General features: G+C 45.5%; 2 protein-coding genes across 2 annotated transcripts in view; one reads left to right on the top strand and one right to left on the bottom strand.

Annotated features, from left to right (window-relative positions):
* The window catches only part of LOC128772833 (translation initiation factor IF-2-like), a 403616-nt gene that overhangs the window by 73535 nt on the left and 317066 nt on the right, over positions 1–13015 (bottom strand). The window lies entirely within an intron of this gene.
* On the top strand, positions 8496–11278 carry ERV3-1 (endogenous retrovirus group 3 member 1, envelope). The gene is given in 3 exon segments (XM_053888730.1): positions 8496–8568; positions 10483–10569; positions 10572–11278. Coding segments are annotated over 3 exon segments (867 nt in total).

A 13015-nucleotide genomic window follows, 5' to 3' on the forward strand; every position in this document is an offset into this window, starting at 1 on the left:
GAATGTACAGAAATCAGTTGCATTCTTGTACACTAACAATGAAGCAACAGAAAGACAAATAAAGAAACTGATCCCATTCACAATTGTACCAAGAAGCATAAAATACCTAGGAATAAACCTAACCAAAGTCGTAAAAGATCTGTATGCTGAAAACTATAGAAAGCTTATGAAGGAAATTGAAGAAGATACAAAGAAATGGAAAAACATTCCATGCTCACAGAATGGAAGAATAAATATTGTCAAAATGTCAATACTACCCAAAGCAATCTACACATTCAATGCAATCCCAATCAAAATTGCACCAGCATTCTTCTTGAAGCTAGAACAAGCAATCCTAAAATTTGTATGGAATCATGAAAGACCCCAAATAGCCAAAGTGATGTAGAAGAAGACCAAAGGAGGAAGCTTCACAATCCCAGACTTTAGTCTCTACTGCAAAGCTGTAATCATCAAGACAGCATGGTATTGGCACAAAAACAGACACATAGACCAATGGAATAGAATAGAGACTCCAGAATTGGACCCACAAAAGTATGGTCAACTAATCTTTGGCAAAGCAGGAAAGAGTATCCAATGGATAAAAGACAGTCTCTTTAACAAATGGTGCTAGGAGAACTGGACAGCAACATGAAGAAGTTGAAACTAGACCACTTTCTTACACCATTCACAAAGATAAACTCAAAATGGATGAAGGACCTGAATGTGAGACTGGAAACCATCAAAACTCTAGAGGAGAAAGCAGGAAAAAACCTCTCTAACCTCAGCCACAGCAATTTCTTACTTGACACATCTCCAAAGGCAAGGGAATTAAAAGCAAAAATGAACTATTGAGACCTCACCAAGATAAAAATCTGCACTGCAAAGGAAACAATCAACAAAACTAAAAGGCAACCGACAGAATGGGAAAATAAATTTGCAAATGACATATCAGAGAAAGGACTGGTATCCAAAATCTATAAAGAACTCACCAAACTCCACACCCGAAAAACAAATAATCCAGGGATGAAATGGGCAGAAGACATAAATAGACACTTCTCTAAAGAAGACATCCAAATGGTCAACAGGCACATGAAAAGATGCTCAATGTCGCTCCTCATCAGGGAAATACAAATCAAAACCACATTCATATACCACCTCACGCCAGTCAGAGTGGCTAAAATGAACAAATCAGGAGACTACAGATGGTGGTGAGGATGTGGAGAAATGGGAACCCTCTTGCACTGTTGGTAGGAATGCAAACTGGTGCAGCCACTCTGGAAAACAATGTGGAGGTTCCTCAAAACATTAAAAACAGATCTACCCTATGACCCTGCAATAGCACTGCTAGGAATTTACCCAAGGGATACAGGAGTGCTGCTGCATAGGGGCTCATGTACCCCAATGTTTATAGCAGCACTTTCAACAATAGCCAAATTATGGAAAGAGCCTAGATGTCCACCAACTGACGAATGGATAAAGAAGATGTGATTTATATATACAATAGAATACTTCTTGGCAATGAGAAAGAATGAAATCTGGCCATTTGTAGCAACGTGGATGGAACTGGAGAGTGTTATGCTAAGTGAAATAAGTCACAGAGAGAAAGACAGATACCATATGTTTTCAGTCATATGTGTATTCTGAGAAACTCAACAAAAGACCAGGGGGGAGGGGAAGGGGGGAAGAAAAGTTACAGAGAGGGAGGGAGGCAAACTATAAGAGACTCTTAAATACTGAGAACAAACTGAGGGTTGATGGGGGATGGGGGGAGGGGAAAGTGGGTGATAGGCATTGAGGAGGGAACCTATTGGGATGAGCACTGGGTGTTGTATGGAAACCAATTTGACAATAAATTTCATAAAAATTATAAATTTCAAATGGTAAATAAAAAAAATAAAAAATAAAAATAAAAATAAGATGCCTGGAGAAGGGACCCAAGGACCTGACGCTCATGATTTCTGAGGAGGGGTTCTGGTATCTCTGAGTGGTCATTATGGGCTGGTTCTTCAGACATTAGGAAAACTGTGATTTTGACCCACTACAGCTACAGGAAGAAACTGCTGCTGCTGAAGTGAAGGAGCATTGCTGGGAAGGTACTGACAGGAGCAGGTAGCAGACCAGCAGACAGGGAGGATTCAGTACCTCCCTTCCTTCTTCAGCCTTGCAGCTTCCCTCTAAGCACCCTGCTGGCAGATCCTAACAGAGAGCCAGCTAGCCTGCAAGGTAGAAAGGTTGTTTGCAGTGTCCCAGTTCCAGCAGAGAGGCAGTCGCTAAGTAACCGGCACATGATGTGATGTTCATCCATTCGTTCATCAAATATTTTTTAAATACCTACTATATTCCATACACTTGTAAGCACTGAAAAAAAGAACAATGTCTCTGCTTTTATGGAGCTGACATTTTGGCAGGGTGGAAACAGATAATAAACAAATAGACAAATATTTAATATTTTAGGTGGTAATAAGTGCTTTGAAGAAAAATAAGTCAGGGTAAGAGAATGGAGACAAATGGGGTCAGAAGCACTATAGACAGAAACAATACAGATAAAGCATGGAAAGTTAAGCCATATTGCTGGGGTTTGAATCCTAGCTTTGCTTCTTACAACTCTACAGTCTTAGGCAAGTTACTTAAAGCGTCTGTATCTCAGTTGTGCTCAGTGTCAAAATGGAGATAATGATGACAATAAAAACACTGACCTCATAGGATTGCTATAAAGATTAAACAAGTAGATATCAACAAAGTGGCTAGAATATAGCGTCATATTATTAAAGAGTGGATAGTTTATCGTCAAGAGCTACAAAAAGCTACCACTTTTTGCTACTACCAAGTTGGTGGTGGAGGGATGTAAAGTAAAAGAAGAGATAGATGGAATGGAAGCAGCCATGAGGAACAAAGAAGACACTTGCCTCATCTCTAGACCAGTGGTGTGGCTGACCCTCTCCCTAAGGAATGTGGTGGAGGCCTCCTCAGAACAAAGGAAGGCAATGTGGCCCAATCGACTCCTATACACATATGCATAGCTCTGACAGACTCTGTAACTTGTGTCCAATCAGACTATATTCACCATATAGGGGGGACAAGGAGGTAGAAATTGCATAAAAGGCTATACCCCTGTGCTAAGGGCTAAGCTTTTCAGGCTCAAACCCACTGAGCCCATACCAGCACAACGAATTAAAGTTGCATCCTTGGGGCACCTGTGTGGCTCAGTCGATTAAGCATCTGACTTCAGCTCTGGTCATGATCTCAGTTTGTGAGTTTGAGTCCCATATCGGGCTGTGTGCTGACAGCTGACAGCCTGGAGACTGCTTCAGATTCTGTGTCTCCCTCCCTATCTGCCCTCGCCCACTTATGCTCTGTCTCTGTCTCTCAAAAATAAATAAACATTAAAAAAATATTTTAAGTTGCATCCTGGACAAAAAAAAAAGGGGGTGGGGGCGCTTGGTGTCCCATCTGTCTGCGAGAATCCTGCTAAATTTCTTGACGGCTCATGTCCAGGCTTGCATCCAGGATTCAGAGATGGTGCAGTGCATTCCCACATCCTTTGTCACTGGGATATAAACCTCAGAAAGCCAGAAGTAACTTCACCTGGTGCCAGTGGACTGCTGATCCATAGGAGATTAGTCCCTCCCAGAATGCCAGGACAAGGACCTCAGATGTACAGTGGACTGGAGAGGCCCTGGAAACAGCTCAGGGAGCATTGCCCATCAGACTGGTAAGAACCCAGGTTCATTTTGGTAGACCTGCCCCTAAGAGGCAGAAGGGAAGCCTGATCACCTCCCAGAATTGACCCAGTAGTTCCACAAGGAATGAATCCCCACCTCCAAGGTACTGAGCTCTGGGCAGCATGTTGGAGTTGGTGTGTGACTATGTGAATGAGACAGACAGCAGAAGGCTTCCAACCTGACCAATGGGCCAAAGCGAGTATTGAGTCCCAATCCATGGTTCTGTGGTGACCTCATATGGCTTAAGGCAGTGTCAGACTTCCTCAGGAATCTGATCTGGGTCAGGGCTTGATACCTAACCCGCCAATGCTAAGAGAGGAGAGTAGCCCAAAACGAGTGTGCATCCTCTCCAAATTAGTCCCTCCCTTCCCCCCTTTTTCCTCTCTTGCGCATGAAAGTTGTCCATGAGGTGGAGGAAATGGGTGGGAGGCAGCGTAAACCAACTCCCCTAGAGTGTATGTGGAGGAATTTCAAAAAGGAATTCAGGAGATTGTTGTGTGAAATTAACTCCTAGAAAGCTCTGGACATTCTATGAAATTGATTGGCCATTGTTTGGGGTCAGCTGGCCTTCTGATGGCTCACTTGATAAGGAACTAGTTGGCCAAGTGTTCAGGGTTGTGGTGGGGGATCCAGGCCACCCTGACCAATTTCCTTACATTGACTGTTGGCAACACCTGATCCTATCCCGGCCACCTTGGCTAAAAGTCTATATTGAAGAGAACTATAAAGTTATGATGGCTCTTGTCACAGCTTCCTCCAAATGCTGACCAAAAACTGAAAAATCCATACTGTCAGGAGAGCCTAAGGAGACCCCACCACCATCTGCCCCACTGTATCCCTCACTGCCACCTGTGCTTCCAGCTGCCCCCACTGCCAAAACCCCACTGGAGCTTGCCCTTAGCCCCAAGACCTCACCACTTCCAGCACCACCAGCCCCTCCAGATGTGACTGGTTCACCTGGTCCTAATCCCATACACCCCTTTTGGAAAGCAACTAGATGATCAGTCCAGTGAAGACAATCCCTCCCTTCAGCAACACTGGGGAGCCCTACAGATGCCACTGAGGGAAACTAGGGGATCTGTCTATTATGGTCAGGAAGGCAAGATCCAAGGATGTCAGTGTGTTTTGTGTACCAACCCTTTACCACTAAGGACCTCCTAAATTGGAAGCATCATACTACTTCCTATATGGAGAAGCCCCAGGCTATGATTCACCTAATGCAGTCCATAATTCAAATCCATAAACCTACCTGGATGGACTGCTGCCAACTCCTCCTGACCCTCTTCAACATGGAGGAACATCACTGAATTACCCAGGCAGCCCTAAAATGGTTAGAGGAGAATACTCAGCTGGAACACTAGACACCCAGGCTTATGCTTGGGCTCACTTCCCTAGGGAGGACCCAAACGGGACTCAAATGACTCAAGTGTAGATGGAGGGCTCACAAGGAGTGAACAGTATCAAGCCCTTCTAAACAGCATGAAAAAAGGGAGGGGAAAGGCCATAAATATAAGTAAAACCCTAGAAGTGCTTCCAGGGACCCGAGGAGAGCCCAAGCCAGTTCCGTAAGAAACTATGTGAGACATTTCATCTCTATACCCCCTCTGATCCAGAGGTGCTGGTTAAAGCAGGGACAGGACCAGGGCCAACAAGAGGAACATTGGGGAAGATCATCTCACCCAGGACCAAAGTTAGGACACAACCAGTATGCTCACTGTCAGGCAGGCCACTGGAAAACTGAGTGCCCCCTGTGGCTGGGTAATTCTCAGCAGGGCCCCAAGCAAAAAGAAAGAGGTTGTGTGCTCCAGGGCCTGTACTAACCAGCATCACCTGGGGCCCCTGAAGATGATTTTGTGGGGCTAGCCACCATGGAGGACTATGAGGAGGACTAGTACAGACCAGGCTCTATTTGGTCAGGCCCCCAAGAGCCTATGGTCCAAATGAATGTGGAGGCGGGGCACCCAACGACTTCATGGTAGATACTGGGGCAGAATACTTGGTGGTGACTCAACCTGTGGGCCCCCTCTCACAGAGACAAGCCACCATTGTGGGGGGCCACAGGCAATCAGATGCGCAGTCCCTCCTGCTGCCTTGGTGGTGCAGTTTAGGTGGCCATGAAGTCATCCATGAATTTCTGTACCTCCTCAGCTGCCCCATGGCTTTAATGGGCCAGGACCTGTTAGAAAACTGCAGGCCCAGATAAATTTCAACTCCCATGGACAAGTTGCTCTGACCCTACAAAGCTGGAAGCAAAGATTATGACTCTCATGATTCCCCAAAGGGAAGAATGGCACTACTATAGTGTCATGGAGGAGCCACAACAGGGACCTGAGCTTCCCTTCAGAGTACTGGGGATGTGGGCTGAGGATGACCCACCAGGACTGGCCAGGAACATACCTCCAGTAATTGTAGGACTAAAGCCAGGGGCAGAGCCCATCCATGAAAAACAATATTTCATCCCTCATAAGGCACAGGTGGGGATAAAGAAGCACCTGGAGAGGCTCCTAAAATACAGGATCCTCTGACCCTGTTGGTCATCTGGCCAGAAGCCAGGCACCAGTGACCATCTGCCCGTCTAAGACCTGCACGAAGTAAACCAGGCCACCATCACTCTTCACCCTGTTGTCCTGAACCCTCACACTCTCTTGGGTCTTATCCGCACTGAAGCTGCCTTCTTCACATGCCTAGACCTCAATGATGCCTTCTTCTGCATCCACCTGCCCCCTGCCCCCAGAATCAACTGCTCTTTACCTTCCAGGAGGAGAATCCTGAAAATGGTGACAAGAGCCAGTTGACTTGGACCAGATTGCCTCAGGGGTTCAATAACTCCCCCACCATTTTTGGCACTGTATTCACCTCAGACCTAAGAGCCTTCCCAGCAGATCAACATGGCTGTGTCTTGCTTCAGCACATAGATGACTTACTGCAGCTGGAAGTGCTTGGGAGGACTGCATGGAAGGAAGTCAGCAGCTCCTTACCATCCTATGGGAAACTGGCTATAATGTCTCAAGGAAAAAGGCCCAAATCTGTCAAAAGAAAGTCAAGTACCTTGGCTTTCACCTCTCCCAGGGGCAGCGCCTACTCAGCCTGGAGAGAAAACAGGCCATTTGTTCAATCCCGGTCCCATTGACCCGATGTCAGGTTCAGGAGTTTCTCTGGGCCACAGGTTTCTGTAGAATCTAGATAACTAACTTCTCAGTCTTGGCCAAACCCCTTTATGAGGCCACAAAGGGAGGACAGCAGGAACCTCTGTTATGGGAGCAAGTACAGCAATGAGCCTTTGAAGAGATCAAATAGTCCCTCACTGACACTCCTGGTCTGGGGCTCCCAGACATGCCCAAGCCCTTCTTCTTGTACCTTCATGAACTACTGGCATCATGGTGGGAGTCAGTCCTAACACAGATGTTGGGGTCATGGCATCACCCAGTGACATATGTCTCAAGCAGCTTGACTCTGTTGCCCAAGGCTGGCCATACTGCCTACAGGCACTTGCAGTCTTCTTAGTGTGTGAGGCTGACAAGTTAACTATGGGACAAGAATTGACAGTCTGAGTGCCACATTCAGTATTGACATTAATGGAGTACAAAGGACAATACTGGCTAATCAAAGCCCAGATGGTCAGATATCAGGGAATGCTATGTAAGAACCCACGCATTCACCTAGAAGTAGTGTGGACACTAAACCCTGAAACCCTACAGCTTGTCGGGCCAGGTCAACCATATCATGACTGCATTGAAGTCATGAATGCGGTGAGGTGTTCTCCAGTCGACTAGACTTAAGAGACCAGCCCCTCAAGGACCCTGATGCTGAGTATTTCACTGCCAGTAGCCTTTTTTTGAAAGAGGGAAGATGCCTTGTAGGGTATTCTGTGGTAACCCTGAATTCTATCACTGAGGCCAAACCCCTGCCAAAGGGGACTTTGGCACAGAAGGCAGAGCTCATCATGCTAACCTGGGCCCTCCAACTGGTGGCAGGGATACGTGTTAATATGTATGCAGACTCTAAGTATGCTTTCACCACCTTCCACATATATGGGGCTTTATATAAAAAGAAGGGTCTAATAAACTCAGGAAGAAAAGATATAAAGTGTGATAAGGAAATCCTTGAACTCTTAGACACTGTGTGACCCCTAAAATATTGGCCATCATGCATTGTCAGGGACAACAAAAGGGAGACACCATGGCTGCACAGGGAAACCATAAGGCAGACCGAGAGGCAAAGCTTGCGGTCTCCAAAGAAACAGCAGAATCAGCAGCTTTAACCGCTGCACTGTTCCCTAGTCCACTGGCAGAATGGGACCCTAATTACAACATGACAGTACCTCTTTTAAGACTGAAAATGGAAGCTACCTCCCAGGTGGATGGTGGGAATTTGAAAACAGCTGAGTAGCAATTCCTGAGGCCCTGGCTCCAGCTTTTGTCAAGCAGTTCCATCAGGAAACCCATATTGGCTGGACAGCTCTCAAGACTATGCTGAGCGGACATTTCTACATCCCTCGACTCTCCAGCATTGTCTGAGCCGTGTGTGAGCAATGTGAAATGTGTGACCAGAATAACCCACGTCAGGGACCCAAGGCTGCCCCTGGGGTGCAGAGTGTCTGGGAAGCCCCATTTGAAAAATATGATGGTGGACTTCACTGAGCTGCCCCAGGTCCGAGGCTGTAAATATCTGTTGGTCTTTGTGTGCCCTTTCTCAGGGTGGGTGGAAGCCTTCCCTACTTGCACAGAAGAGGAACATGATATGGCCCGACTTCTTCTATAAGAAATCATTCCTCGATTTGGGATCCTTATCACTATGGGATCAGATAACAGACCAGCGTTCCTTGCTGAGGTGGTGCGGCTGGTGGCAAAGGGGTTAAAGATCACCTGTAAGTTACACACAGCATTCTGACCCCAGAGCTCCAGGAAGGTGGAACAAATGAACCAAACCCTGAAGCTGCAATTAAGTAAAGTATGTCAGCAAACCCACCTACACTGGCACTAGGTGTTGCCAATCACCTTGTTAAAAATCAGGTGTAGCCACACTAAGCAGACAGGGTTCTCCCCTTATGAATTACTTTATGAGCACCCCCCCATTATCAAGGGCATAAGGGAGGATCTAAATGAGATAGGCAATCTAGCCTTAAGGCAACAGATGTGGGCCCTGGACTCTCCCCTAACCACCTTACACCACTGGGTTAGGGAGAGATTACCTGTGAGTCTGACCACAGATGCTCACCCCTTTAAACCAGGAGACGCTGTATGGGTAAAGGAGTGGAATGTCCAACCCCTAAAAGCCCTCTAGAGGGGACCATTCACTATCATTTTGTCCACTCCTACTGCAGTAAAGGTAGCCGAAGTAGGTCCCTGGATTCACCACAGCAGAGTTGAAGCCAGCATCTCAAAAGTGGGAGCACATTCCTGATCCATTAACACCGTGCAAGCTGACCATACTGAAGAAGCAATCTGTGATTCCAGAGGTTCTGAGAGACTGCAGCCCTGCTTTAGTCATTCTGGAAGCTGACTAATCTATGCACAGCAGAAGCTTAAGGAATTGCCAGTCCAGTGAAACAGACAGACTATCCTTATTTTCTATATCTGTTTCCTTACTGTGACGCACTGTCACCCCTTGTTCCTCACTGTTATTGTGATTCTTGCTCTGCTTTTCAACAGAGGACTGGCAGAGGCTGCCCTGGCCAGCTGGGAGTGTGGTGAGAGGTTTCTGTTAGCACTCACCTTCCTTTTGTAAATAGGATTCTTCGTTGGTATTGGTTGCTTCTAATCTGGATCCCTTCTATAGACCTAAATTCCTGATCATGTGACCCATGTATTCGCATAACCAGGTCAGGCCAGGAGATCACTGGACCTTACTATACCATACCCACTTCTCATGCTAGGGAAACATCCTAGGGACATGTATACCCTATAAGACTACCTATTCTATCTGCCAACAAGAGTGTCAATACACTTGTTTCAACCCACAATACTCTCCAACTGAGGAATGGCTAGAAGTCCAGAGTCACCCCAAGACAAGCACCACTGGTATAGGCCGACTAATTAACAAAACTCAAATTATCAATCCAAACTGGCCAGTGTCTATATTCTTGGATATATATACAGCCATAGGTGACACATTGCCATATGGTTTGTTATGATGAGGTCAGACGTGGGAATGAGAGTACCGACTCAATGATAAATACATGTGTGAGGGGTCTTGTACCTGTAGTTCCTGGCCCCAGGCACCTGAATTCTTCTGTCCTTGTTGGAGTTTTGTCACATGGGCCACCTGGCAGACTAAAGACAAAACAGCACTCCTCCAAAAGGGTGTGGCTGAGTCCAACTGCCAATCAGGAAACTGTAACCCCATTAATTTTACCATCCTTGACCCAGGAGACTCAAAATGTAAAACGGACCACCAAGTTGGTATACTTATCTGTCGGCAGGGCAAAGACCCAGGAACTGTGTTGTATTTTAAGAGAGATACTGTCACACACAAGGCCATGACCCACCAGGTCTTTCATTCCTCTTATGAAGAAATGGAGAAGTGTCCTCCTCCTGTCTCTGTCACAACTAAAAATTTGTTTCTAGCCCTAGAAGAGACTCTAAAGATCTCTTTTTGTTATGTATGTGGGGGAACCAACATGGGGGATCAACGGCCATGGGAAGCTAGAGAATTAGATCTCCATGAACCTTATAATGGAATAGAATACCCCAATCTTACTACCCAATGGTGGGGGTCCCCAGATCACCTTGAGCCAGATCCTCCCACCCCTTGTCTAACTTCTCTGATCTCTGACATGCTTGGGACAATGTCGATGCAGCCATCGAATGGTGGGCCCCAGGTGGACTGTACTGGATATGTGGAAGGATAGCCCATGCAGTACTTCCCTCAGGTCAGGATCATGTGTGCTGAGAACTATTCGTCCATCTTTCTTCCTTCTCCCACTTGCCACAGGGGAACATTTGGGATTCCAAGTATATGGGGACAGGGAGACTCAAAGGAAATGATGTGCCCTACAAACTGGCAAATGGAAAGATGATGAATGGCCTCCCAAACATATAATCCAATATTATGGCCCTGCCACCTGGGCAGAGGATGGCTCCTGGGGCTACTGCACTCCCATTTACGTGCTAAACCACATAATCAGACTGCAAGCAGTTGCAGAAATTATAACCAATGAAACTGCCAGAGCTCTTAACTTACTAGCCAAGCAGCAGACCAAAATGCACAATGCTAGCAATCAAAATCACTGGGCCTTAGATTGCTTGCTTACTTGCTTGCTTGCTTCTGAGGGAGGAGTTTGTGGAAAGTTTAACCTGAGCAACTGCTGCCTACAGATAGATGATGAAGAAAAAGTCTTAGAGGATATCACAGATTGAATGAGAACAGTAGCTCATGTCCCAGTCCAGACCTGGAAAGACTGGAACCCCAGGGAGGTATTTGGAGGATGGTTTTCAACTCTTGAGGGATTCAAAACCCTCATAGGTATTATCCTCTTGATTTTGGGTGCTTGCTTAATCCTACCTTGCCTAGCTCCCCTGGTTATACGGTCTGTCTCCAGCCTCATTGAGGCAATAGTTGAATGGCCATGCACGTGATGATGTTATGAAATATAAACCTCTAAACCAAGATGATGCTCTTTGATTCAAAATAGGGGTCCACACATCAAAAGGGGGAATGTGGTAGAGCCCCTCCTAAGGAACATGGTGGAGGCCTCTGCAGAACAAAGGAAGGCAATGTGGCCAAATCAACTCCTATATACATATGCGTAGCTCTGACATGACTCTGTAACTTGGACTGTGTCCAATCAGACTATATGTCACCATATAGGGGAGACAAAGAAGTATAAATTGCATAAAAGTCTATACCCCGCTGTGCTCAGGGCTCAGTTTTTCACATACAAACCCACTGAGTCCGTGCTGGCACAATGAATAAAGTTGCTTCCTGGACAAAAATAAAAGGCCTCAATGTCCCATCTCTCTGTGTGGGAATCCTGCTACAGTGGTACAAAAGATAAGGAAGAGAAAACAGCCAGCACTTGAGAAGTCTATGAGCAATGCTGAGTCTTCAAGGTGGAGATAAGTTTAAGTTAGATTAGAAATATGAAAGCCACATTAAGAGAGTAGGCTGAATATACTGTGCCACAGATAGTAATGGAAGCAATTTAGGCAAAGAGGACACAGAGGTGTGAAAGAGGTATCACCACTTTCCGCTTCACTTTACCAAAAGTAAAAACACTGTGATTATATTGATAATAGTCTTGTGGTGGCAAGAACACCAAAACACTTTTAATAAACAATGATATATATTTCTATAACCCTTTTTGGGTAACAAAGTACATTTACATCCACTCATTTATTGCTCACAAAGAAACTCTGAAACTGACAGATAGCAGACATTCACAGTGAGAGTGAAGACATGAGCAAACCTAGTATTATTTTAGCCCAATAACTCCCAAATATTTAACAATTGTTAGGAGAGTGACTATATCTACAGAAAGCTAAACTAAGGCCTTAGAGAAAATATATTATGGACACTTAGATGTTTTCACATCATATGTGTGAAACTGTAAATGGGTTCTAAGCTGATGGTGTATCTAAATAAAAAAAGGCTCTTTGGTGGAGGAGTACTCTAACTAAACCACAAATTACCTCAGCAGATGGCCCAATCCTGAGACTGCCTCACAGAGATTGTCATATTGGAAAACAGCCCCTAAAAAATATGGGCATTCTGTACACCTGTCAACATGCTGAAGCCACAAGGTGACTCAAGCCAAAATGACCTGTCTACTACTTTCCTCCTCAGCTGACATTCCTGGCATAACTCCAGAGACTTCTGGGGATTCTAACAGGTTTTTCATATAGACTGCTTAGAATTTATAACATGGTAAAAAGCTGAAAATAGCTTTTTAGGATAAATGAATCAGACAGAATTCATTTCCTAGAATGATACAGGTTCTTAAAAAACCCTCATCACCTCTTACTTTACTGATTTCAACAAAGAAGCAGAGTGAAGTAAAGTGACTTGCTCAAGGGCACCCAGTTTCATAGCCAATGAGTGGCAAAGGCAGGGCTAATTATGGATGTCCTGGATACTAATACAAAATTCTCTTTTAGCTCTATAATATAAATATTATTGGGAGGGGGCACCTGGGTGGCTCAGTTAGCTGAGCGTCTGACTTTTATTTCAGCTCAGGTTATGATCTCACAGTTCATGGGCTAGAGCCCTGTGTCAGGCTCTGGGCTGACAGAATGGAGCCTGCTTGGGATTCTCTCTCCCTCTCTCTCTGCCCATCCCCTGCTCATGTATGCACATGCAATCTCTCTTTCTCTCTC

Source organism: Panthera pardus, unplaced genomic scaffold (genome assembly GCF_024362965.1).
Source record: "Panthera pardus isolate Hobbes unplaced genomic scaffold, ASM2436296v1 HiC_scaffold_24, whole genome shotgun sequence".
In the NCBI taxonomy this organism is placed as follows: Eukaryota; Metazoa; Chordata; class Mammalia; order Carnivora; family Felidae; genus Panthera; species Panthera pardus.